General features: G+C 51.4%; 1 protein-coding gene across 1 annotated transcript in view; it reads left to right on the top strand.

The window, feature by feature from the left end:
* Positions 1 to 27,740, top strand: part of LOC140396034 (matrix metalloproteinase-17-like) — a 267,207-nt gene that overhangs the window by 81,434 nt on the left and 158,033 nt on the right. The window contains exons 3-4 of the mRNA XM_072484101.1: positions 4,420 to 4,558; positions 5,338 to 5,618. Coding sequence (XP_072340202.1) covers positions 4,420 to 4,558; positions 5,338 to 5,618 — 420 coding nt within the window. The remainder of the gene's footprint in view (positions 1 to 4,419; positions 4,559 to 5,337; positions 5,619 to 27,740) is intronic.

The raw sequence follows: 27,740 nt of genomic DNA, 5'->3' as shown, positions 1-27,740 counted from the left end.
CTCGCTGTCTCTCGCTGTCTCTCTCTGTCCCTCGCTGTCTCTCGCTGTCTCTCGCTGTCTCTCTCTGTCCCTCGCTGTCCCTCTCTGTCTCTCGCTGTCTCTCGCTGTCTCTCGCTGCCTCTCGCTGTCTCTCTCTGTCTCTCTCTGTCTCTCGCTGTCTCTCGCTGTCTCTCTCTGTCTCTCTCTGTCTCTCGCTGTCTCTCTCTGTCTCTCTCTGCCTCTCGCTGTCTCTCTCTGCCTCTCGCTGTCTCTCTCTGTCTCTCTCTGCCTCTCGCTGTCTCTCGCTGTCTCTCTCTGCCTCTCGCTGTCTCTCTCTGTCTCTCGCTGTCTCTCTCTGTCTCTCGCTGTCTCTCTCTGTCTCTCGCTGTCTCTCTCTGTCCCTCGCTGTCTCTCGCTGTCCCTCGCTGTCTCTCTCTGTCCCTCGCTGTCTCTCGCTGTCCCTCTCTGTCTCTCGCTGTCTCTCTCTGTCCCTCGCTGTCTCTCGCTGTCCCTCGCTGTCTCTCTCTGTCCCTCGCTGTCTCTCGCTGTCTCTCTCTGTCCCTCGCTGTCTCTCGCTGTCTCTCTCTGTCCCTCGCTGTCCCTCTCTGTCTCTCGCTGTCTCTCTCTGTCTCTCGCTGTCTCTCGCTGTCTCTCGCTGTCTCTCTCTGTCTCTCGCTGTCTCTCGCTGTCTCTCGCTGTCTCTCGCTGTCTCTCTCTGTCTCTCGCTGTCTCTCGCTGTCTCTCTCTGTCCCTCGCTGTCTCTCTCTGTCTCTCGCTGTCTCTCGCTGTCTCTCTCTGTCTCTCGCTGTCTCTCGCTGTCTCTCGCTGTCTCTCGCTGTCTCTAGCTGTCCCTCGCTGTCTCTCGCTGTCTCTCGCTGTCCCTCGCTGTCTCTCGCTGTCCCTCGCTGTCTCTCGCTGTCTCTCTCTGTCTCTCGCTGTCTCTCTCTGTCCCTCGCTGTCTCTCTCTGTCCCTCGCTGTCTCTCGCTGTCTCTCGCTGTCTCTCTCTGTCTCTCGCTGTCTCTCTCTGTCCCTCGCTGTCTCTCTCTGTCTCTCGCTGTCTCTCTCTGTCTCTCTCTGTCCCTCGCTGTCTCTCGCTGTCTCTCTCTGTCTCTCGCTGTCTCTCTCTGTCTCTCGCTGTCCCTCGCTGTCTCTCTCTGTCCCTCGCTGTCTCTCGCTGTCTCTCTCTGTCTCTCGCTGTCTCTCTCTGTCCCTCGCTGTCTCTCTCTGTCTCTCGCTGTCTCTCTCTGTCTCTCGCTGTCTCTCGCTGTCTCTCGCTGTCTCTCTCTGTCTCTCGCTGTCTCTCGCTGTCTCTCTCTGTCTCTCTCTGTCTCTCTCTGTCCCTCGCTGTCTCTCGCTGTCTCTCTCTGTCTCTCGCTGTCTCTCTCTGTCTCTCGCTGTCCCTCGCTGTCTCTCTCTGTCCCTCGCTGTCTCTCTCTGTCTCTCGCTGTCTCTCGCTGTCTCTCTCTGTCTCTCGCTGTCTCTCTCTGTCCCTCGCTGTCTCTCTCTGTCTCTCGCTGTCTCTCGCTGTCTCTCTCTGTCTCTCGCTGTCTCTCGCTGTCTCTCGCTGTCTCTCTCTGTCTCTCGCTGTCTCTCTCTGTCTCTCGCTGTCTCTCGCTGTCTCTCGCTGTCTCTCTCTGTCTCTCGCTGTCTCTCTCTGTCTCTCGCTGTCTCTCGCTGTCTCTCTCTGTCTCTCGCTGTCTCTCGCTGTCTCTCTCTCTCTCTCTCTGTCTCTCTCTCTCTCTCTCTCATAGGAACATAGGACGTATGAACAGATTACGGCAATTGAGCCCTTGGAGCCTGCACTGCCATTCAATCAGATCATGGCTGATCTCTTCCTGGTCTCAAATCCTCCTCCCTACCTGTTCCCCATCTCCCTTTAACCCGTTTTTTATCGGAAATATATCTATCTCCTTCTTGAAACCATTTAATGACTCCGATTCACTATGGGGCAGCGAGTTCACAAATTCACCACCCTCTGCGAGAAGTAGTTCCTCCTCATCTCAGTTCTAAATCTACCGCCTCTCAACCTTTATCTGTCACCTCTCATCTAGATTGTCTCACAAGGAGGAACATTTGGTCCACGTTGACTTTGTCAATCCCTCTTAGTATTTTATATACCTCGATCAGATCCCCTCTCATCCTTCTAAACTCCAGCGAGTATGAACCCAAACTTTTTAATCTCTCCTCATACGTCAACCCTTTCATCCCCGGAATCAATCTGGTGAAGCTCCTCCGAACTCCCTCCAATGTCGCCACATCCTTCCTCAATCAAGGAGACCAAAACTGGACACCATACTCCAGATGTGGGGCGGGATTCTCCGCCCCCCCCCCCCCCCCCACCGGGTCGGAGAATCACCGGGGGGGGGGGGGGGGGGGGCGGGGCGGCGTGAATCCCATCCCCCAACGGGGATTAGATAATAATTTACCGTTCTATTTTTTCGGCCAAAATGGCTAACCTCGGAGAATTAACTCCATCTGCCAAATTTTGGCCCAATCTCCTAGCCTATTGATATCCATATGTAAAACCTGTATCTCCTCACTGCCTGCTTTCCAGCCAATTTTAGTATCATCCACAAATTTTGGTACGTTAGCCTCTGTCCCTGCTTGCAGATCGTTTCTATAGATTGTAAACGGTTGAGGTCGGGGACTGACCCCTGCAGCCCCTTCGCTAGTTACAGTTCACCAGCCAGCGAAGGACCCATTTAACCCGACCCTCTGCTTTCTGTCAGTCAGCCAATCCTCAATCCAATGGAGTACTCTATCCCCAATCCCCTGCGATCTCACCTTCTGGATCAGACTTTTATGCGGCACTTTGTCAAATGCCTTCTGGAAGTCTAGATACGCCACATCCACAGGTTCCCCATTATCCACCTTACTGGTTACATCCTCAAAGAACTCAAGCAAGTTTGTCAAGCGTGACGTACCCTTCATCAACCCATGCTGACAATGGTGGATTGGGTTTGTCTTTCCAAATGTGCAGTCATCTCCTCTTTAATGATCGATTCCAGTAACTTCTCCACCACAGAGGTCAAGCTAACTGGCCGATAGTTTCCTACTTTTGTCCTCTCTCCCTTTTTGAATAGGGAAATATCAGAACCAATGCATCCAGAATCTTTGCTGCCACTTTCTTTAATACCCCAAGGTTCAGGACATCAGGTTCTGGAGGCTTATCTGCCTTTAGTCCCATTACTTTATTCAATACCGTCTCCCGAGTGATGGTTATTGCACCAAGTTCCTCTACATTAAACGTAGCTTTTGGAAATGGTTTATTATTCTCTACATGGATGACAGAGGCAAAATATTGGTTCAGTATCTCCGCCATCTCTGTGTTCCCCATTGTTACCTGACCAGTATCGTCCTCTAAAGGAACAACAGTTACTTTAGCTATTCTCTTCCTCTTTAAGCTTTTGGTATCAGTGTTTATGTTTTCTGCTAGTTCCCTTTTGTGGTTCATCTTAGCTCGTTTAATTTTATTTTTAGTAGCCTTTTGCTGAACCTTAAAGTTCTCCCAACCCTCCAGTTTACCAACAGCCTTTGCACTATGGTATGCTCCAGCTTTCTCCTTTGTAGGATATACTTCCATGACTTCCATGTTTAGCCATGGAACATTGTTGTCCCTTTTCAAATTCCTCTTCCTCTCAGGAATATACTTTAATTGAGGGGTGTTTAGTATCTCCCTGAACATTCATCATTGTCCCTCAACTATCCTACCCTCAGTTATAAGGCAGCACGGTAGCATTGTGGATAGCACAAGTGCTTCACAGCTCCAGGGTCCCAGGTTCGATTCCCGGCTTGGGTCATTGTCTGTGCGGAGTCTGCACGTCCTCCCCGTGTGTGCGTGGGTTTCCTCCGGGTGCTCCGGTTTCCTCCCACAGTCCAAAGACGTGCAGGTTAGGTGGATTGGCCATGATAAATTGCCCTTAGTGTCCAAAATTGCCCTTAGTGTTGGGTGGGGTTACTGGGTTATGGGGATAGGGTGGAGGTGTTGACCTTGGGTAGGGTGCTCTTTCCAAGAGCCAGTGCAGACTCGATGGGCTGAATGGCCTCCTTCTGCACTGTAAATTCTATGAAATATGAGCCCAGTCCACTTGGGCCAACTCTTTCCTCAGGCCTGTGTAATTACCTCTGCCCAATGCTAAAACTCCAGTGTGGCACTGTGTCCTCTCTCGCTTAATCTGAATTTGAAATTCTAGCGTGCTGTGATCACTCCTTCCAAGAGGATCCTTAAAGACAAGACTATTTATCAACTCTTCATTGTTACATAAAACTAAATCTAAAATAGCCCGCTTCCTGGTTGGCACTATAATATATTACTCGAAGAAACAATCCCTCATGCACTCGAGGAAATCTCTTGGTGTCTCTCGCTGTTTCTCTCTCTCTCGCTCTCGCACACACTCTCTGATTCCCTCTCACCCGCTGTTTCTAACTCTCTCCAACAGATGATGAGACCCTGGGCTTGATGAAGAAGCGACGGTGCTCCTTGCCTGACATCATCGGGACCTCGGAGATCATGAGGCGGAGGAGGAAGAGATATGCCCTGGCCGGGACAGTGTGGAAAAAGAAACTCCTGACCTGGAGGTGAATGTCTGAGTGAAAGCCAACAGAATCTGCAGGAAAATCCCAGGCCTCAACCTCGGCCTAATTAATCCGTTCTCCGCCTGTGTGGAACAGGACCGCATACACACACAGCAGGAGAGTCTCAGGCCCTAATCTAGGCCTAGTTAACCTGTTCTCCATGCGTGTGGTCCTGGACCGCGTACACACACACAGCAGGAAATTCCCAACCCTAATCTCGACCTAGTTAACCTGTTCTCTGCCTGTGTGGTCCTGGACCACTGGCTCATACAGCAGGTAAGTCCCAGGCCCCAATATTGGCCTAGTTAACCTGTTCGCCCCCTTGTGGTTTTGGACCACACATTCACACCGCAGGGAAATCTCGGGCCTCAATCTCGGCCTAGTTAACCTATTCTACGCCTGTGTTGCACTGAACAGCAGAATCACACAGCAGGAAAATTGGAGGCTTCATTTCCGGCCTACTGCTGAGTAAATGTGTCCATCAGCTGCAGGCGAGGTAGGGATTTGAAAATACTATGTCGTTGTTCGCAAGTCAAGTCCTGTCTCTTGACAGCTGACTAAACCTATCCCTGTCCTTCCCCTATAACTTCTATACATCCGTAAACTCCTACACCCATACAACCCTCCCTATCTCTCTAAACTCCTCCAACCCCTACAATCCTCCCAAACTCTATAACCTCCTCCAATCCCTACAACCCTCCTTATCTCTGTAACTGCCTCCAGCCTCCTACAACCCTCCCTACCTCAGACTGCCTACAGTGTTCCGCCATTTTTCTCCACAGGGTTAACAGTTATTCCCAGCGCTCGCAGATCCATGCAGGCACAGTCAGGCAGCTGCTGATGTCCGCCTTCCAGGTGTGGAGTAGGGCCTCACTCTTACAGTTCAAGGAGGTTTCGGGTGAAGCTGACATCGTTATCGACTTCAGTCGCTCGAACCACGGCGATGGCTACCCTTTCGATGGACCCGAGGGCACCCTGGCCCATGCCTTCTTCCCCGGCGACCACCACATCTCGGGCAACACGCACTTCGACGATGACGAAACGTGGACGTACAACGACAAAAGTGCGTATGGCCGCTGTCCGACACAGCTGGGGCGCGGTGCGGAGTGGGAAAGAAAAGCCTCGCGCAGAGCGAGAGAGGGAGAGAAGCTCACAAATCGAGGCCTTGCGGCTCTTCCCCAGAACCGTAGAGGGGGCAGAACGGCGAGAGGAAGGGGGTGCGTGATGCAGCAGGGGCTAAGTAGACCCTCAGCGGCTGGCGGGGGGGCGATCAGAGATTGCTGCAAAGATGTCACAGGCGCGTGGCAGGAGGGTGGGTTAATGGCTGTGCCAAGGGCTGAGGCAGAGCAAAGGTCAGCGCTCAGCGAAAGCAAAAACTAGTAAAAAAGTGACAGATGGCCCAGTGGGGGAGGGGATGTGTGGTCTGGTGTGGTTTGATATGGATACACCTGTTTCCTTTCCACAAAAGCAGGTTTGAATTCTTTCCAGAAACCAGTTATCACTTTTAAGTTATCAAGTGATCTGGAAACAGCTTTAAAACTACAGCTCGAAAGACATTTCTTTCCAACCTGTGCAATACAAAGCCAGGTCAAACTCAAAGCGAAAGTAAAACTCAGAGCCACAGCCCAGCTCCACCCACACAATGACATCACTAAAGCCATGTGATAAGATAAAGACATTTCTTGAAGGGACACTCCCATGACACGCCTCCTACTTTGCAATGGGTTTCACTGGAGCATCGTAGCAGGCCCAGGGCAGACGGGTAGGCAAGACAAAAGGTGGTGAGGTAAATGTCAGTCAAAAGGGAGGTTAGGGTCATGCTGGCGCACTTGGCGAAGGTGTTCTACAAAGTGGTCACTCAGTCTGCATTTGGGCTCCCCATTGAGGAGGAGCCGGCATTGAGAGAGTAATGAGGAGTCATTCCAAACCAGCCCAACCACATACTGCCAGGACAGGTACAGCACGGGTTAGATACAGAGTAAAGCTCCCTCTACACTGTCCCCATCAAACACTCCCAGGTCAGGTACAGCACGGGGTTAGATACAGAGTAAAGCCCCCTCTAAACTGTCCCCATCAAACACCCCCAGGACAGGTACAGTACGGGGTTAGATGCAGAGTAAAGCTCCCTCTACACTGTCCCCATCAAACACTCCCAGGACAGGTACAGCACGGGGTTAGATACAGAGTAAAGCTCCCTCTACACTGTCCCCATCAAACACTCCCAGGACTAGTACAGTACGGGGATAGATACAGAGTAAAGCTCCCTCTACACTGTCCCCATCAAACACTCCCAGGACAGGTACAGCACGGGGTTAGATACAGAGTATCGCTCCCTCTACACTGTCCCCATCAAACACTCCCAGGACAGGTACAGCACGGGGTTAGCTACAGAGTAAAGCTCCCTCTACACTGTCCCCATCAAACACTCCGAGGACAGGTACAGCACAGGGTTAGATACAGGGTAAAGCTCCCCCTACACTGTCCCCATCAAACACGCCCAGGACAGGTAATGCATGTGGTTAGATACAGAGCAAAGATCCCTCTACACTGTCCCCATCAAACACTCCCGGGACAGGTACAACACGGGGTTAGATGCAGAGTAAAGCTCCCTCTACACTGTCCCCATCAAATACTCCCAGGACAGGTACAACACAAGGTTTTTACGGAGTAAAGTCCCTCTACACTGTCCCCATCAAATGCTCCCAGGACAGGTACAACACGGGGTTAGATAGAGTAAAGCTCCCTCTACACTGTCCCCATCAAACACTCCCAGGACAGGTACAGCACGGGGTTAGATACAGAGTAAAGCTCCCTCTACACTGTCCCCATCAAACACTCCCAGGACTAGTACAGTACGGGGATAGATACAGAGTAAAGCTCCCTCTACACTGTCCCCATCAAACACTCCCAGGACAGGTACAGCACGGGGTTAGATATAGAGTATCGCTCCCTCTACACTGTCCCCATCAAACACTCCCAGGACAGGTACAGCACGGGGTTAGCTACAGAGTAAAGCTCCCTCTACACTGTCCCCATCAAACACTCCGAGGACAGGTACAACACGGGGTTAGATAGAGTAAAGCTCCCTCTACACTGTCCCCATCAAACACTCCCAGAACAGGTACAGCACGGGGTTAGATACGGAGTAAAGCTCCCTCCACGCAGTCCCCATCAAACACACCCAGGACAGGTACAGCACGGGGTTAGAATCAGAGTAAAGCTCCTCCACACAGTCCCCATCAAACACTCCCAGGACAGGTACAGCACGGGGTTAGATACAGAGTAAAGCTCCCTCTACACAGACCCCATCAAACACTCCCAAGACAGGTACAGCACGGGGTTAGATACAGCGCAAAGCTCCCTCTACACTGTCCTCATCAAACACTCCCAGGACAGGTACAGCACGGGGTTAGATACAGAGTAAAGCTCCCTCTATACACTGTGCCCATCAAACACTCCCAGGACAGGTACAACACGGGGTTAGATACGGAGTAAAGCTCCCTCTACACTGTCCCCATCAAACACTACCAGGACAGGTACAGCACCGGGTTAGATACAGAGTAAAGCTTCCTCCACGCGGTCCCCATCAAACACTCCCAAGAAAGGTACAGCACAGGGTTAGATACAGCGCAAAGCCCCCTCTACACTGTCCCCATCAAACACTCCCAGGACAGGTACAGCACGGGGTTAGATACAGAGTAAAGCTTCCTCCACGCGGTCCCCATCAACCACTCCCAGGAAAGGTACAGCACAGGGTTAGATACAGAGTAAAGCTCCCTCTACACTGACCCCATCAAACACTCCCAGGACATGTACAGAACGGGGTTAGATACAGAGTAAAGCTCCCTCTACACTGTCCCAATCAAACACTCCCAGGACAGGTACAGCACGGGGTTAGATACAGAGTAAAGCTCCCTCTACACTGTCCCCATCAACATTCCCAGGACATGTACAGCATGGGGTTAGATACAGAGCAAAGCTCCGTCTACACGGTCCCCATCAATCACTCCCAGGACAGATACAGCACGGGGTTAGATACAGAGTAAAGCTCCCTCTACACTGTCACCATCATACACTCCCAGGACAGGAACACGATGGGGTTAGATACTGAGTAAAGCTCCCTCGACTCTGTCCCCATCAAACACTCCCAGAGCAGGTACAGCACGGGGTTAAATACAGAGTAAAGCTCGCTCTACACTGTCCACATCAAACACTCCCAGGAGAGGTACAGCACGGGGTTAAATACAGAGTAAAGCTCCCTCTACACTGTCCCCATCAAACACTCCCAGGACAGGCACAGCACGGGGTTAGATACAGAGTAAAGCTCCCTCTCCACTGTCCCCTTCTAACACTCCCAGGACAGGTACAGCACGGGGTTAGATACAGAGTAAAGCTTCCTCCACGCAGTCCCCATAAAACACTCCCAGGACAGGTACAGCACGGGGTTAGATACAGAGTAAAGCTCCTCCACACAGTCCCCATCAAACCCTCCCAGGAAAGGTACAGCACAGGGTTAGATACAGCGCAAAGCTCCCTCTACACTGTTCCCATCAAACACTCCCAGGACAGGTACAGCACGGAGTTAGATACAGAGTAAAGATCGCTCGACACTGTACCCATCAAACACTCCCAGGACAGCTACAGCACGGGGTTAGATACAGCGCAAAGCTCCCTCTACACTGTCCCCAACAAACACTCCCAGGACAGGTACAGCATAGGGTTAGATACAGAGTAAAGCTCCATCTACACTGTCCCCATCAAAAACTCCCAGGACAGGTACAGCACGGGGTTAGATACAGCGCAAAGCTCCCTCTACACTGTCCCCAACAAACACTCCCAGGACAGGTACAGCATAGGGTTAGATACAGAGTAAAGCTCCATCTACACTGTCCCCATCAAAAACTCCCAGGACAGGTACAGCACGGGGTTAGATACAGAGTAAAGCTCCTCCACACAGTCCCCATCAAACCCTCCCAGGAAAGGTACAGCACAGGGTTAGATACAGCGCAAAGCTACCTCTACACTGCCCCATCAACATTCCCAGGACAGGTACAGCATGTGGTTAGATACAGAGTAAAGCTACCTCTACACTGTCCCCATCAATCACTCCCAGGACAGGTACAGCACGGGGTTAGATACAGAGTAAAGTTCCCTCGACACAGTCCCCATCAAACACTCCCAGGACAGCTACAGCACAGGGTTAGATACAGAGTAAAGCTCCCTCTACACTGACCCCATCAAACACTCCCAGGACATGTACAGAACGGGGTTAGATACAGAGTAAAGCTCCCTCTACACTGTCCCAATCAAACACTCCCAGGACAGGTACAGCACGGGGTTAGATACAGAGTAAAGCTCCCTCTACACTGTCCCCATCAACATTTCCAGGACATGTACAGCATGGTGTTAGATACAGAGTAAAGCTCCCGCTACATGGTCCCCATCAATCACTCCCAGGACAGATACAGCACGGGGTTAGATACAGAGTAAAGCTCCCTCTACACTGTCCCCATCAAACACTCCCAGGACAGGAATACGATGGCGTTAGATACAGAGTAAAGCTCCCTCGACTCTGTCCCAATCAAACACTCCCAGGGCAGGTACAGCACGGGGTTAGATACAGAGTAAAGCTCGCTCTACACTGTCCACATCAAACACTCCCAGGAGGGGTACAGCACGGGGTTAAATACAGAGTAAAGCTCCCTCTACACTGTCCCCATCAAACACTCCCAGGACAGGCACAGCACGGGGTTAGATACAGAGTAAAGCTCCCTCTACACTGTCCCCTTCAAACACTCCCAGGACAGGTACAGCACGGGGTTAGATAGAGAGTAAAGCTCCCGCTACACTGTCCCCATCAAACACTCCCAGGGCAGGTACAGCACGGGGTTAGATACAGAGTAAAGCTCCTCCACACAGTCCCCATCAAACACTCCCTGGAAAGGCACAGCACAGGGTTAGATACAGCGCAAATCTCCCTCTACACTGTCCCCATCAAACACTCCGAGGACAGGTACAGCACGGAGTTAGATACAGAGTAAAGTTCCCTCGACACTGTCCCCATCAAACACTCCCAGGACAGCTAGAGCACGGGGTTAGATACAGCGCAAAGCTCCCTCTACACTGTCCCCAACAAACACACCCAGGACAGGTACAGCATAGGGTTAGATACAGAGTAAAGCTCCCTCTACACTGTCCCCATCAAACACTCCCAGGACAGGTACAGCACGGGGTTAGATACAGAGTAAGGCTCCCTCTACACTGTCCGCATCAAACACTCCCAGGACAGGTACAGCTTGGGGTTGGATACAGAGTAAAGCTCCCTCTACACTGTCCCCATCAAACACTCCCAGGACAGGTACAGCATGGGGTTGGATACAGAGTAAAGCTCCCTCTACACTGTCCCCATCAAACACTCCCAGGACTGGTACACGATGGGGTTAGATACAGAGTAAAGCTCCCTCTACTCTGTCCCCATCAAACACTCCCAGGACAGGTACAGCACTGGGTTAGATACAGAGTAAAGCTCGCTCTACACTGTCCACATCATACATTCCCAGGAGAGGTACAGCACGGGGTTAGATACAGAGTAAAGCTTCCTCTACACTGTCCCCATCAAACACTCCCAGGACAGGTACAGCACGGGGTTAAATACAGAGTAAAGCTCCCTCTCCACTGTCCCCATCAAACACTCCCAGGACAGGTACAGCATGTGGTTAGATACAGAGTAAAGCTCCCTCTACACTGTCCCCATCAAACTCTCCCACGACAGGCACAAGATGGGGTTAGATACGGAGTAAAGCTCCCTCTACACTGTCCCCATCAAACATTCCCAGGACAGGTACAGCATGGGGTTAGATACAGAGTAAAGCTCCCTCTACACTGTCCACCATCAAACACTCCCAGGACAGGTACAGCACGGAGTTAGATACAGAGTAAAGCTCCCTCTCCACTGTCCCTATCATACACTCCCAGGACAGGTACAGCACGGGGTTAGATACAGAGTAAAGCTCCCTCTACACGGTCCCCATCAATCACTCCCAGAACAGATACTGAACGGGGTTAGATACAGAGTAAAGATCCCTCTAGACTGTCCCCATCAAACACTCCCAGGACAGGTACAGCACGGGGTTAGATACAAAGTAAAGCTCGCTCTACACTGTCCACATCAAACACTCCCAGGAGAGGTACAGCACGGGGTTAAATACAGAGTAAAACTCCCTCTACATTGTCCCCATCAAACACTCCCAGGACAGGCACAGCACGGGGTTAGATACAGAGTAAAGCTCCCTCTACACGGTCCCCATCAATCACTCCCAGGACAGATACAGCACGGGGTTAGATACAGAGTAAAGCTCCCTCTACACTGTCACCATCATACACTCCCAGGACAGGAACACGATGGGGTTAGATACTGAGTAAAGCTCCCTCGACTCTGTCCCCATCAAACACTCCCAGAGCAGGTACAGCACGGGGTTAAATACAGAGTAAAGCTCGCTCTACACTGTCCACATCAAACACTCCCAGGAGAGGTACAGCACGGGGTTAAATACAGAGTAAAGCTCCCTCTACACTGTCCCCATCAAACACTCCCAGGACAGGCACAGCACGGGGTTAGATACAGAGTAAAGCTCCCTCTACACTGTCCCCTTCTAACACTCCCAGGACAGGTACAGCACGGGGTTAGATACAGAGTAAAGCTTCCTCCACGCAGTCCCCATTAAACACTCCCAGGACAGGTACAGCACGGGGTTAGATACAGAGTAAAGCTCCTCCACACAGTCCCCATCAAACCCTCCCAGGAAAGGTACAGCACAGGGTTAGATACAGCGCAAAGCTCCCTCTACACTGTCCCCATCAAACACTCCCAGGACAGGTACAGCACGGAGTTAGATACAGAGTAAAGATCGCTCGACACTGTACCCATCAAACACTCCCAGGACAGCTACAGCACGGGGTTAGATACAGCGCAAAGCTCCCTCTACACTGTCCCCAACAAACACTCCCAGGACAGGTACAGCATAGGGTTAGATACAGAGTAAAGCTCCATCTACACTGTCCCCATCAAAAACTCCCAGGACAGGTACAGCACGGGGTTAGATACAGCGCAAAGCTCCCTCTACACTGTCCCCAACAAACACTCCCAGGACAGGTACAGCATAGGGTTAGATACAGAGTAAAGCTCCATCTACACTGTCCCCATCAAAAACTCCCAGGACAGGTACAGCACGGGGTTAGATACAGAGTAAAGCTCCTCCACACAGTCCCCATCAAACCCTCCCAGGAAAGGTACAGCACAGGGTTAGATACAGCGCAAAGCTACCTCTACACTGCCCCATCAACATTCCCAGGACAGGTACAGCATGTGGTTAGATACAGAGTAAAGCTACCTCTACACTGTCCCCATCAATCACTCCCAGGACAGGTACAGCACGGGGTTAGATACAGAGTAAAGTTCCCTCGACACAGTCCCCATCAAACACTCCCAGGACAGCTACAGCACAGGGTTAGATACAGAGTAAAGCTCCCTCTACACTGACCCCATCAAACACTCCCAGGACATGTACAGAACGGGGTTAGATACAGAGTAAAGCTCCCTCTACACTGTCCCAATCAAACACTCCCAGGACAGGTACAGCACGGGGTTAGATACAGAGTAAAGCTCCCTCTACACTGTCCCCATCAACATTCCCAGGACATGTACAGCATGGGGTTAGATACAGAGTAAAGCTCCCGCTACATGGTCCCCATCAATCACTCCCAGGACAGATACAGCACGGGGTTAGATACAGAGTAAAGCTCCCTCTACACTGTCCCCATCAAACACTCCCAGGACAGGAATACGATGGCGTTAGATACAGAGTAAAGCTCCCTCGACTCTGTCCCAATCAAACACTCCCAGGGCAGGTACAGCACGGGGTTAGATACAGAGTAAAGCTCGCTCTACACTGTCCACATCAAACACTCCCAGGAGGGGTACAGCACGGGGTTAAATACAGAGTAAAGCTCACTCTACACTGTCCCCATCAAACACTCCCACGACAGGCACAGCACGGGGTTAGATACAGAGTAAAGCTCCCTCTACACTGTCCCCTTCAAACACTCCCAGGACAGGTACAGCACGGGGTTAGATAGAGAGTAAAGCTCCCGCTACACTGTCCCCATCAAACACTCCCAGGGCAGGTACAGCACGGGGTTAGATACAGAGTAAAGCTCCTCCACACAGTCCCCATCAAACACTCCCTGGAAAGGCACAGCACAGGGTTAGATACAGCGCAAATCTCCCTCTACACTGTCCCCATCAAACACTCCGAGGACAGGTACAGCACGGAGTTAGATACAGAGTAAAGTTCCCTCGACACTGTCCCCATCAAACACTCCCAGGACAGCTAGAGCACGGGGTTAGATACAGCGCAAAGCTCCCTCTACACTGTCCCCAACAAACACACCCAGGACAGGTACAGCATAGGGTTAGATACAGAGTAAAGCTCCCTCTACACTGTCCCCATCAAACACTCCCAGGACAGGTACAGCACGGGGTTAGATACAGAGTAAAGCTACCTCTACACTGCCCCATCAACATTCCCAGGACAGGTACAGCATGTGGTTAGATACAGAGTAAAGCTCCCTCTACACTGTCCCCATCAATCACTCCCAGGACAGGTACAGCACGGGGTTAAATACAGAGTAAAGTTCCCTCGACACAGTCCCCATCAAACACTCCCATGACAGCTACAGCACGGGGTTAGATACAGCGCAAAGCTCCCTCTACACTGTCCCCAACAAACACTCCCAGGACAGGTACAGCACGGGGTTAGATACAGAGTAAAGCTCCCTCTACACTGTCCCCATCAAACACTCCCAGGACAGGTACAGCACGGGGTTAGATACAAAGTAAAGCTACCTCTACACTGCCCCATCAACATTCCCAGGACAGGTACAGCATGTGGTTAGATACAGAGTAAAGCTCCCTCTACACTGTCCCCATCAATCACTCCCAGGACAGGTACAGCACGGGGTTAAATACAGAGTAAGGCTCCCTAAACACTGTCCCCATCAAACACTCCCAGGACAGGTACAGCACGGGGTTAGATTCAGAGTAAAGCTCGCTCTACACTGTCCACATCAAACACTCCCAGGACAGGTACCGCACGGGGTTCGATACAGAGTAAAGCTACCTCTACACTGTCCCCATCAAACCCTCCCAGGACAGGTACACCATCGGGTTAGATACAGAGTAAAGCTCCCTCTACTCTGTCCCCATCAAACACTCTCAGGACAGGTGCAGCACTGCCTTAGATACAGAGTAAAGCTCGCTCTACACTGTCCCCATCAAACACTCCCTGGCAAGGTACAGCACGGGGTTAGGTACAGAGTAAAGCTCCCTCTACACTATCCCCATCAAACACTCCCAGGACAGGTTCCGCATGGGGTTGGATACAGAGTAAAGCTCCCTCTACACTGTCCCCATCAAACACTCCCAGGACAGGTACAGCATGTGGTTGGATACAGAGTAAAGCTCCCTCTACAGTGTCCCCATCAAACACTCCCACGACAGGTACAAGATGGGGTTAGATACGGAGTAAAGCTCCCTCTACACTGTCCCCTTCAAACACTCCCAGGACAGGCACAGCACGGGGTGAGATACAGAGTAAAGCTCCCACTGCACTGTCCCCTTCAAACACTTGCAGGACAGGTACAGCACTGGCTTAGATACAGAGTAAAGCTCGTTCTACACTGTCCCCGTCAAACACTCCCAGGACAGGTACAGCACGGGGTTAGATACAGAGTAAGGCTCCCTCTAAACTGTCCGCATCAAACACTCCCAGGACAGGTACAGCTTGGGGTTGGATACAGAGTAAAGCTCCCTCTACACTGTCCCCATCAAACACTCCCAGGACAGGTACAGCATGGGGTTGGATACAGAGTAAAGCTCCCTCTACACTGTCCCCATCAAACACTCCCAGGACAGGTAGACGATGGGGTTAGATACAGAGTAAAGTTCCCTCTACTCTGTCCCCATCAAACTCTCCCACGACAGGCACAAGATGGGGTTAGATACGGAGTAAAGCTCCCTCTACACTGTCCCCATCAAACACTCCCAGGACTGGTACACGATGGGGTTAGATACAGAGTAAAGCTCCCTCTACTCTGTCCCCATCAAACACTCCCAGGACAGGTACAGCACTGGGTTAGATACAGAGTAAAGCTCGCTCTACACTGTCCACATCATACATTCCCAGGAGAGGTACAGCACGGGGTTAGATACAGAGTAAAGCTTCCTCTACACTGTCCCCATCAAACACTCCCAGGACAGGTACAGCACGGGGTTAAATACAGAGTAAAGCTCCCTCTCCACTGTCCCCATCAAACACTCCCAGGACAGGTACAGCATGTGGTTAGATACAGAGTAAAGCTCCCTCTACACTGTCCCCATCAAACTCTCCCACGACAGGCACAAGATGGGGTTAGATACGGAGTAAAGCTCCCTCTACACTGTCCCCATCAAACATTCCCAGGACAGGTACAGCATGGGGTTAGATACAGAGTAAAGCTCCCTCTACACTGTCCACCATCAAACACTCCCAGGACAGGTACAGCACGGAGTTAGATACAGAGTAAAGCTCCCTCTCCACTGTCCCTATCATACACTCCCAGGACAGGTACAGCACGGGGTTAGATACAGAGTAAAGCTCCCTCTACACGGTCCCCATCAATCACTCCCAGAACAGATACTGAACGGGGTTAGATACAGAGTAAAGATCCCTCTAGACTGTCCCCATCAAACACTCCCAGGACAGGTACAGCACGGGGTTAGATACAAAGTAAAGCTCGCTCTACACTGTCCACATCAAACACTCCCAGGAGAGGTACAGCACGGGGTTAAATACAGAGTAAAACTCCCTCTACATTGTCCCCATCAAACACTCCCAGGACAGGCACAGCACGGGGTTAGATACAGAGTAAAGCTCCCTCTACACGGTCCCCATCAATCACTCCCAGGACAGATACAGCACGGGGTTAGATACAGAGTAAAGCTCCCTCTACACTGTCACCATCATACACTCCCAGGACAGGAACACGATGGGGTTAGATACTGAGTAAAGCTCCCTCGACTCTGTCCCCATCAAACACTCCCAGAGCAGGTACAGCACGGGGTTAAATACAGAGTAAAGCTCGCTCTACACTGTCCACATCAAACACTCCCAGGAGAGGTACAGCACGGGGTTAAATACAGAGTAAAGCTCCCTCTACACTGTCCCCATCAAACACTCCCAGGACAGGCACAGCACGGGGTTAGATACAGAGTAAAGCTCCCTCTACACTGTCCCCTTCTAACACTCCCAGGACAGGTACAGCACGGGGTTAGATACAGAGTAAAGCTTCCTCCACGCAGTCCCCATTAAACACTCCCAGGACAGGTACAGCACGGGGTTAGATACAGAGTAAAGCTCCTCCACACAGTCCCCATCAAACCCTCCCAGGAAAGGTACAGCACAGGGTTAGATACAGCGCAAAGCTCCCTCTACACTGTCCCCATCAAACACTCCCAGGACAGGTACAGCACGGAGTTAGATACAGAGTAAAGATCGCTCGACACTGTACCCATCAAACACTCCCAGGACAGCTACAGCACGGGGTTAGATACAGCGCAAAGCTCCCTCTACACTGTCCCCAACAAACACTCCCAGGACAGGTACAGCATAGGGTTAGATACAGAGTAAAGCTCCATCTACACTGTCCCCATCAAAAACTCCCAGGACAGGTACAGCACGGGGTTAGATACAGCGCAAAGCTCCCTCTACACTGTCCCCAACAAACACTCCCAGGACAGGTACAGCATAGGGTTAGATACAGAGTAAAGCTCCATCTACACTGTCCCCATCAAAAACTCCCAGGACAGGTACAGCACGGGGTTAGATACAGAGTAAAGCTCCTCCACACAGTCCCCATCAAACCCTCCCAGGAAAGGTACAGCACAGGGTTAGATACAGCGCAAAGCTACCTCTACACTGCCCCATCAACATTCCCAGGACAGGTACAGCATGTGGTTAGATACAGAGTAAAGCTACCTCTACACTGTCCCCATCAATCACTCCCAGGACAGGTACAGCACGGGGTTAGATACAGAGTAAAGTTCCCTCGACACAGTCCCCATCAAACACTCCCAGGACAGCTACAGCACAGGGTTAGATACAGAGTAAAGCTCCCTCTACACTGACCCCATCAAACACTCCCAGGACATGTACAGAACGGGGTTAGATACAGAGTAAAGCTCCCTCTACACTGTCCCAATCAAACACTCCCAGGACAGGTACAGCACGGGGTTAGATACAGAGTAAAGCTCCCTCTACACTGTCCCCATCAACATTCCCAGGACATGTACAGCATGGGGTTAGATACAGAGTAAAGCTCCCGCTACATGGTCCCCATCAATCACTCCCAGGACAGATACAGCACGGGGTTAGATACAGAGTAAAGCTCCCTCTACACTGTCCCCATCAAACACTCCCAGGACAGGAATACGATGGCGTTAGATACAGAGTAAAGCTCCCTCGACTCTGTCCCAATCAAACACTCCCAGGGCAGGTACAGCACGGGGTTAGATACAGAGTAAAGCTCGCTCTACACTGTCCACATCAAACACTCCCAGGAGGGGTACAGCACGGGGTTAAATACAGAGTAAAGCTCACTCTACACTGTCCCCATCAAACACTCCCACGACAGGCACAGCACGGGGTTAGATACAGAGTAAAGCTCCCTCTACACTGTCCCCTTCAAACACTCCCAGGACAGGTACAGCACGGGGTTAGATAGAGAGTAAAGCTCCCGCTACACTGTCCCCATCAAACACTCCCAGGGCAGGTACAGCACGGGGTTAGATACAGAGTAAAGCTCCTCCACACAGTCCCCATCAAACACTCCCTGGAAAGGCACAGCACAGGGTTAGATACAGCGCAAATCTCCCTCTACACTGTCCCCATCAAACACTCCGAGGACAGGTACAGCACGGAGTTAGATACAGAGTAAAGTTCCCTCGACACTGTCCCCATCAAACACTCCCAGGACAGCTAGAGCACGGGGTTAGATACAGCGCAAAGCTCCCTCTACACTGTCCCCAACAAACACACCCAGGACAGGTACAGCATAGGGTTAGATACAGAGTAAAGCTCCCTCTACACTGTCCCCATCAAACACTCCCAGGACAGGTACAGCACGGGGTTAGATACAGAGTAAAGCTACCTCTACACTGCCCCATCAACATTCCCAGGACAGGTACAGCATGTGGTTAGATACAGAGTAAAGCTCCCTCTACACTGTCCCCATCAATCACTCCCAGGACAGGTACAGCACGGGGTTAGATACAGAGTAAAGTTCCCTCGACACAGTCCCCATCAAACACTCCCATGACAGCTACAGCACGGGGTTAGATACAGCGCAAAGCTCCCTCTACACTGTCCCCATCAAACACTCCCAGGTCAGGTACAGCACGGGGTTAGATACAGAGTAAAGCCCCCTCTAAACTGTCCCCATCAAACACCCCCAGGACAGGTACAGTACGGGGTTAGATGCAGAGTAAAGCTCCCTCTACACTGTCCCCATCAAACACTCCCAGGACAGGTACAGCACGGGGTTAGATACAGAGTAAAGCTCCCTCTACACTGTCCCCATCAAACACTCCCAGGACTAGTACAGTACGGGGATAGATACAGAGTAAAGCTCCCTCTACACTGTCCCCATCAAACACTCCCAGGACAGGTACAGCACGGGGTTAGATACAGAGTATCGCTCCCTCTACACTGTCCCCATCAAACACTCCCAGGACAGGTACAGCACGGGGTTAGCTACAGAGTAAAGCTCCCTCTACACTGTCCCCATCAAACACTCCGAGGACAGGTACAGCACAGGGTTAGATACAGGGTAAAGCTCCCCCTACACTGTCCCCATCAAACACGCCCAGGACAGGTAATGCATGTGGTTAGATACAGAGCAAAGCTCCCTCTACACTGTCCCCATCAAACACTCCCGGGACAGGTACAACACGGGGTTAGATACAGAGTAAAGCTCCCTCTACACTGTCCCCATCAAATACTCCCAGGACAGGTACAACACAAGGTTTTTACGGAGTAAAGTCCCTCTACACTGTCCCCATCAAATGCTCCCAGGACAGGTACAACACGGGGTTAGATAGAGTAAAGCTCCCTCTACACTGTCCCCATCAAACACTCCCAGGACAGGTACAGCACGGGGTTAGATACAGAGTAAAGCTCCCTCTACACTGTCCCCATCAAACACTCCCAGGACTAGTACAGTACGGGGATAGATACAGAGTAAAGCTCCCTCTACACTGTCCCCATCAAACACTCCCAGGACAGGTACAGCACGGGGTTAGATATAGAGTATCGCTCCCTCTACACTGTCCCCATCAAACACTCCCAGGACAGGTACAGCACGGGGTTAGCTACAGAGTAAAGCTCCCTCTACACTGTCCCCATCAAACACTCCGAGGACAGGTACAACACGGGGTTAGGTAGAGTAAAGCTCCCTCTACACTGTCCCCATCAAACACTCCCAGAACAGGTACAGCACGGGGTTAGATACGGAGTAAAGCTCCCTCCACGCAGTCCCCATCAAACACTCCCAGGACAGGTACAGCACGGGGTTAGAATCAGAGTAAAGCTCCTCCACACAGTCCCCATCAAACACTCCCAGGACAGGTACAGCACGGGGTTAGATACAGAGTAAAGCTCCCTCTACACAGACCCCATCAAACACTCCCAAGACAGGTACAGCACGGGGTTAGATACAGCGCAAAGCTCCCTCTACACTGTCCTCATCAAACACTCCCAGGACAGGTACAGCACGGGGTTAGATACAGAGTAAAGCTCCCTCTATACACTGTGCCCATCAAACACTCCCAGGACAGGTACAACACGGGGTTAGATACGGAGTAAAGCTCCCTCTACACTGTCCCCATCAAACACTACCAGGACAGGTACAGCACCGGGTTAGATACAGAGTAAAGCTTCCTCCACGCGGTCCCCATCAAACACTCCCAAGAAAGGTACAGCACAGGGTTAGATACAGCGCAAAGCCCCCTCTACACTGTCCCCATCAAACACTCCCAGGACAGGTACAGCACGGGGTTAGATACAGAGTAAAGCTTCCTCCACGCGGTCCCCATCAACCACTCCCAGGAAAGGTACAGCACAGGGTTAGATACAGAGTAAAGCTCCCTCTACACTGACCCCATCAAACACTCCCAGGACATGTACAGAACGGGGTTAGATACAGAGTAAAGCTCCCTCTACACTGTCCCAATCAAACACTCCCAGGACAGGTACAGCACGGGGTTAGATACAGAGTAAAGCTCCCTCTACACTGTCCCCATCAACATTCCCAGGACATGTACAGCATGGGGTTAGATACAGAGCAAAGCTCCGTCTACACGGTCCCCATCAATCACTCCCAGGACAGATACAGCACGGGGTTAGATACAGAGTAAAGCTCCCTCTACACTGTCACCATCATACACTCCCAGGACAGGAACACGATGGGGTTAGATACTGAGTAAAGCTCCCTCGACTCTGTCCCCATCAAACACTCCCAGAGCAGGTACAGCACGGGGTTAAATACAGAGTAAAGCTCGCTCTACACTGTCCACATCAAACACTCCCAGGAGAGGTACAGCACGGGGTTAAATACAGAGTAAAGCTCCCTCTACACTGTCCCCATCAAACACTCCCAGGACAGGCACAGCACGGGGTTAGATACAGAGTAAAGCTCCCTCTCCACTGTCCCCTTCTAACACTCCCAGGACAGGTACAGCACGGGGTTAGATACAGAGTAAAGCTTCCTCCACGCAGTCCCCATAAAACACTCCCAGGACAGGTACAGCACGGGGTTAGATACAGAGTAAAGCTCCTCCACACAGTCCCCATCAAACCCTCCCAGGAAAGGTACAGCACAGGGTTAGATACAGCGCAAAGCTCCCTCTACACTGTTCCCATCAAACACTCCCAGGACAGGTACAGCACGGAGTTAGATTCAGAGTAAAGATCGCTCGACACTGTACCCATCAAACACTCCCAGGACAGCTACAGCACGGGGTTAGATACAGCGCAAAGCTCCCTCTACACTGTCCCCAACAAACACTCCCAGGACAGGTACAGCATAGGGTTAGATACAGAGTAAAGCTCCATCTACACTGTCCCCATCAAAAACTCCCAGGACAGGTACAGCACGGGGTTAGATACAGCGCAAAGCTCCCTCTACACTGTCCCCAACAAACACTCCCAGGACAGGTACAGCATAGGGTTAGATACAGAGTAAAGCTCCATCTACACTGTCCCCATCAAAAACTCCCAGGACAGGTACAGCACGGGGTTAGATACAGAGTAAAGCTCCTCCACACAGTCCCCATCAAACCCTCCCAGGAAAGGTACAGCACAGGGTTAGATACAGCGCAAAGCTACCTCTACACTGCCCCATCAACATTCCCAGGACAGGTACAGCATGTGGTTAGATACAGAGTAAAGCTACCTCTACACTGTCCCCATCAATCACTCCCAGGACAGGTACAGCACGGGGTTAGATACAGAGTAAAGTTCCCTCGACACAGTCCCCATCAAACACTCCCAGGACAGCTACAGCACAGGGTTAGATACAGAGTAAAGCTCCCTCTACACTGACCCCATCAAACACTCCCAGGACATGTACAGAACGGGGTTAGATACAGAGTAAAGCTCCCTCTACACTGTCCCAATCAAACACTCCCAGGACAGGTACAGCACGGGGTTAGATACAGAGTAAAGCTCCCTCTACACTGTCCCCATCAACATTTCCAGGACATGTACAGCATGGTGTTAGATACAGAGTAAAGCTCCCGCTACATGGTCCCCATCAATCACTCCCAGGACAGATACAGCACGGGGTTAGATACAGAGTAAAGCTCCCTCTACACTGTCCCCATCAAACACTCCCAGGACAGGAATACGATGGCGTTAGATACAGAGTAAAGCTCCCTCGACTCTGTCCCAATCAAACACTCCCAGGGCAGGTACAGCACGGGGTTAGATACAGAGTAAAGCTCGCTCTACACTGTCCACATCAAACACTCCCAGGAGGGGTACAGCACGGGGTTAAATACAGAGTAAAGCTCCCTCTACACTGTCCCCATCAAACACTCCCAGGACAGGCACAGCACGGGGTTAGATACAGAGTAAAGCTCCCTCTACACTGTCCCCTTCAAACACTCCCAGGACAGGTACAGCACGGGGTTAGATAGAGAGTAAAGCTCCCGCTACACTGTCCCCATCAAACACTCCCAGGGCAGGTACAGCACGGGGTTAGATACAGAGTAAAGCTCCTCCACACAGTCCCCATCAAACACTCCCTGGAAAGGCACAGCACAGGGTTAGATACAGCGCAAATCTCCCTCTACACTGTCCCCATCAAACACTCCGAGGACAGGTACAGCACGGAGTTAGATACAGAGTAAAGTTCCCTCGACACTGTCCCCATCAAACACTCCCAGGACAGCTAGAGCACGGGGTTAGATACAGCGCAAAGCTCCCTCTACACTGTCCCCAACAAACACACCCAGGACAGGTACAGCATAGGGTTAGATACAGAGTAAAGCTCCCTCTACACTGTCCCCATCAAACACTCCCAGGACAGGTACAGCACGGGGTTAGATACAGAGTAAGGCTCCCTCTACACTGTCCGCATCAAACACTCCCAGGACAGGTACAGCTTGGGGTTGGATACAGAGTAAAGCTCCCTCTACACTGTCCCCATCAAACACTCCCAGGACAGGTACAGCATGGGGTTGGATACAGAGTAAAGCTCCCTCTACACTGTCCCCATCAAACACTCCCAGGACTGGTACACGATGGGGTTAGATACAGAGTAAAGCTCCCTCTACTCTGTCCCCATCAAACACTCCCAGGACAGGTACAGCACTGGGTTAGATACAGAGTAAAGCTCGCTCTACACTGTCCACATCATACATTCCCAGGAGAGGTACAGCACGGGGTTAGATACAGAGTAAAGCTTCCTCTACACTGTCCCCATCAAACACTCCCAGGACAGGTACAGCACGGGGTTAAATACAGAGTAAAGCTCCCTCTCCACTGTCCCCATCAAACACTCCCAGGACAGGTACAGCATGTGGTTAGATACAGAGTAAAGCTCCCTCTACACTGTCCCCATCAAACTCTCCCACGACAGGCACAAGATGGGGTTAGATACGGAGTAAAGCTCCCTCTACACTGTCCCCATCAAACATTCCCAGGACAGGTACAGCATGGGGTTAGATACAGAGTAAAGCTCCCTCTACACTGTCCACCATCAAACACTCCCAGGACAGGTACAGCACGGAGTTAGATACAGAGTAAAGCTCCCTCTCCACTGTCCCTATCATACACTCCCAGGACAGGTACAGCACGGGGTTAGATACAGAGTAAAGCTCCCTCTACACGGTCCCCATCAATCACTCCCAGAACAGATACTGAACGGGGTTAGATACAGAGTAAAGATCCCTCTAGACTGTCCCCATCAAACACTCCCAGGACAGGTACAGCACGGGGTTAGATACAAAGTAAAGCTCGCTCTACACTGTCCACATCAAACACTCCCAGGAGAGGTACAGCACGGGGTTAAATACAGAGTAAAACTCCCTCTACATTGTCCCCATCAAACACTCCCAGGACAGGCACAGCACGGGGTTAGATACAGAGTAAAGCTCCCTCTACACGGTCCCCATCAATCACTCCCAGGACAGATACAGCACGGGGTTAGATACAGAGTAAAGCTCCCTCTACACTGTCACCATCATACACTCCCAGGACAGGAACACGATGGGGTTAGATACTGAGTAAAGCTCCCTCGACTCTGTCCCCATCAAACACTCCCAGAGCAGGTACAGCACGGGGTTAAATACAGAGTAAAGCTCGCTCTACACTGTCCACATCAAACACTCCCAGGAGAGGTACAGCACGGGGTTAAATACAGAGTAAAGCTCCCTCTACACTGTCCCCATCAAACACTCCCAGGACAGGCACAGCACGGGGTTAGATACAGAGTAAAGCTCCCTCTACACTGTCCCCTTCTAACACTCCCAGGACAGGTACAGCACGGGGTTAGATACAGAGTAAAGCTTCCTCCACGCAGTCCCCATTAAACACTCCCAGGACAGGTACAGCACGGGGTTAGATACAGAGTAAAGCTCCTCCACACAGTCCCCATCAAACCCTCCCAGGAAAGGTACAGCACAGGGTTAGATACAGCGCAAAGCTCCCTCTACACTGTCCCCATCAAACACTCCCAGGACAGGTACAGCACGGAGTTAGATACAGAGTAAAGATCGCTCGACACTGTACCCATCAAACACTCCCAGGACAGCTACAGCACGGGGTTAGATACAGCGCAAAGCTCCCTCTACACTGTCCCCAACAAACACTCCCAGGACAGGTACAGCATAGGGTTAGATACAGAGTAAAGCTCCATCTACACTGTCCCCATCAAAAACTCCCAGGACAGGTACAGCACGGGGTTAGATACAGCGCAAAGCTCCCTCTACACTGTCCCCAACAAACACTCCCAGGACAGGTACAGCATAGGGTTAGATACAGAGTAAAGCTCCATCTACACTGTCCCCATCAAAAACTCCCAGGACAGGTACAGCACGGGGTTAGATACAGAGTAAAGCTCCTCCACACAGTCCCCATCAAACCCTCCCAGGAAAGGTACAGCACAGGGTTAGATACAGCGCAAAGCTACCTCTACACTGCCCCATCAACATTCCCAGGACAGGTACAGCATGTGGTTAGATACAGAGTAAAGCTACCTCTACACTGTCCCCATCAATCACTCCCAGGACAGGTACAGCACGGGGTTAGATACAGAGTAAAGTTCCCTCGACACAGTCCCCATCAAACACTCCCAGGACAGCTACAGCACAGGGTTAGATACAGAGTAAAGCTCCCTCTACACTGACCCCATCAAACACTCCCAGGACATGTACAGAACGGGGTTAGATACAGAGTAAAGCTCCCTCTACACTGTCCCAATCAAACACTCCCAGGACAGGTACAGCACGGGGTTAGATACAGAGTAAAGCTCCCTCTACACTGTCCCCATCAACATTCCCAGGACATGTACAGCATGGGGTTAGATACAGAGTAAAGCTCCCGCTACATGGTCCCCATCAATCACTCCCAGGACAGATACAGCACGGGGTTAGATACAGAGTAAAGCTCCCTCTACACTGTCCCCATCAAACACTCCCAGGACAGGAATACGATGGCGTTAGATACAGAGTAAAGCTCCCTCGACTCTGTCCCAATCAAACACTCCCAGGGCAGGTACAGCACGGGGTTAGATACAGAGTAAAGCTCGCTCTACACTGTCCACATCAAACACTCCCAGGAGGGGTACAGCACGGGGTTAAATACAGAGTAAAGCTCACTCTACACTGTCCCCATCAAACACTCCCACGACAGGCACAGCACGGGGTTAGATACAGAGTAAAGCTCCCTCTACACTGTCCCCTTCAAACACTCCCAGGACAGGTACAGCACGGGGTTAGATAGAGAGTAAAGCTCCCGCTACACTGTCCCCATCAAACACTCCCAGGGCAGGTACAGCACGGGGTTAGATACAGAGTAAAGCTCCTCCACACAGTCCCCATCAAACACTCCCTGGAAAGGCACAGCACAGGGTTAGATACAGCGCAAATCTCCCTCTACACTGTCCCCATCAAACACTCCGAGGACAGGTACAGCACGGAGTTAGATACAGAGTAAAGTTCCCTCGACACTGTCCCCATCAAACACTCCCAGGACAGCTAGAGCACGGGGTTAGATACAGCGCAAAGCTCCCTCTACACTGTCCCCAACAAACACACCCAGGACAGGTACAGCATAGGGTTAGATACAGAGTAAAGCTCCCTCTACACTGTCCCCATCAAACACTCCCAGGACAGGTACAGCACGGGGTTAGATACAGAGTAAAGCTACCTCTACACTGCCCCATCAACATTCCCAGGACAGGTACAGCATGTGGTTAGATACAGAGTAAAGCTCCCTCTACACTGTCCCCATCAATCACTCCCAGGACAGGTACAGCACGGGGTTAGATACAGAGTAAAGTTCCCTCGACACAGTCCCCATCAAACACTCCCATGACAGCTACAGCACGGGGTTAGATACAGCGCAAAGCTCCCTCTACACTGTCCCCAACAAACACTCCCAGGACAGGTACAGCACGGGGTTAGATACAGAGTAAAGCTCCCTCTACACTGTCCCCATCAAACACTCCCAGGACAGGTACAGCACGGGGTTAGATACAAAGTAAAGCTACCTCTACACTGCCCCATCAACATTCCCAGGACAGGTACAGCATGTGGTTAGATACAGAGTAAAGCTCCCTCTACACTGTCCCCATCAATCACTCCCAGGACAGGTACAGCACGGGGTTAAATACAGAGTAAGGCTCCCTAAACACTGTCCCCATCAAACACTCCCAGGACAGGTACAGCACGGGGTTAGATTCAGAGTAAAGCTCGCTCTACACTGTCCACATCAAACACTCCCAGGACAGGTACCGCACGGGGTTCGATACAGAGTAAAGCTACCTCTACACTGTCCCCATCAAACCCTCCCAGGACAGGTACACCATCGGGTTAGATACAGAGTAAAGCTCCCTCTACTCTGTCCCCATCAAACACTCTCAGGACAGGTGCAGCACTGCCTTAGATACAGAGTAAAGCTCGCTCTACACTGTCCCCATCAAACACTCCCTGGCAAGGTACAGCACGGGGTTAGGTACAGAGTAAAGCTCCCTCTACACTATCCCCATCAAACACTCCCAGGACAGGTTCCGCATGGGGTTGGATACAGAGTAAAGCTCCCTCTACACTGTCCCCATCAAACACTCCCAGGACAGGTACAGCATGTGGTTGGATACAGAGTAAAGCTCCCTCTACAGTGTCCCCATCAAACACTCCCACGACAGGTACAAGATGGGGTTAGATACGGAGTAAAGCTCCCTCTACACTGTCCCCTTCAAACACTCCCAGGACAGGCACAGCACGGGGTGAGATACAGAGTAAAGCTCCCACTGCACTGTCCCCTTCAAACACTTGCAGGACAGGTACAGCACTGGCTTAGATACAGAGTAA

Source organism: Scyliorhinus torazame, chromosome 19, assembly GCF_047496885.1.
Source record: "Scyliorhinus torazame isolate Kashiwa2021f chromosome 19, sScyTor2.1, whole genome shotgun sequence".
Lineage (NCBI taxonomy): Eukaryota > Metazoa > Chordata > Chondrichthyes > Carcharhiniformes > Scyliorhinidae > Scyliorhinus > Scyliorhinus torazame.
This window is presented reverse-complemented; position numbering and strand designations above follow the sequence as displayed.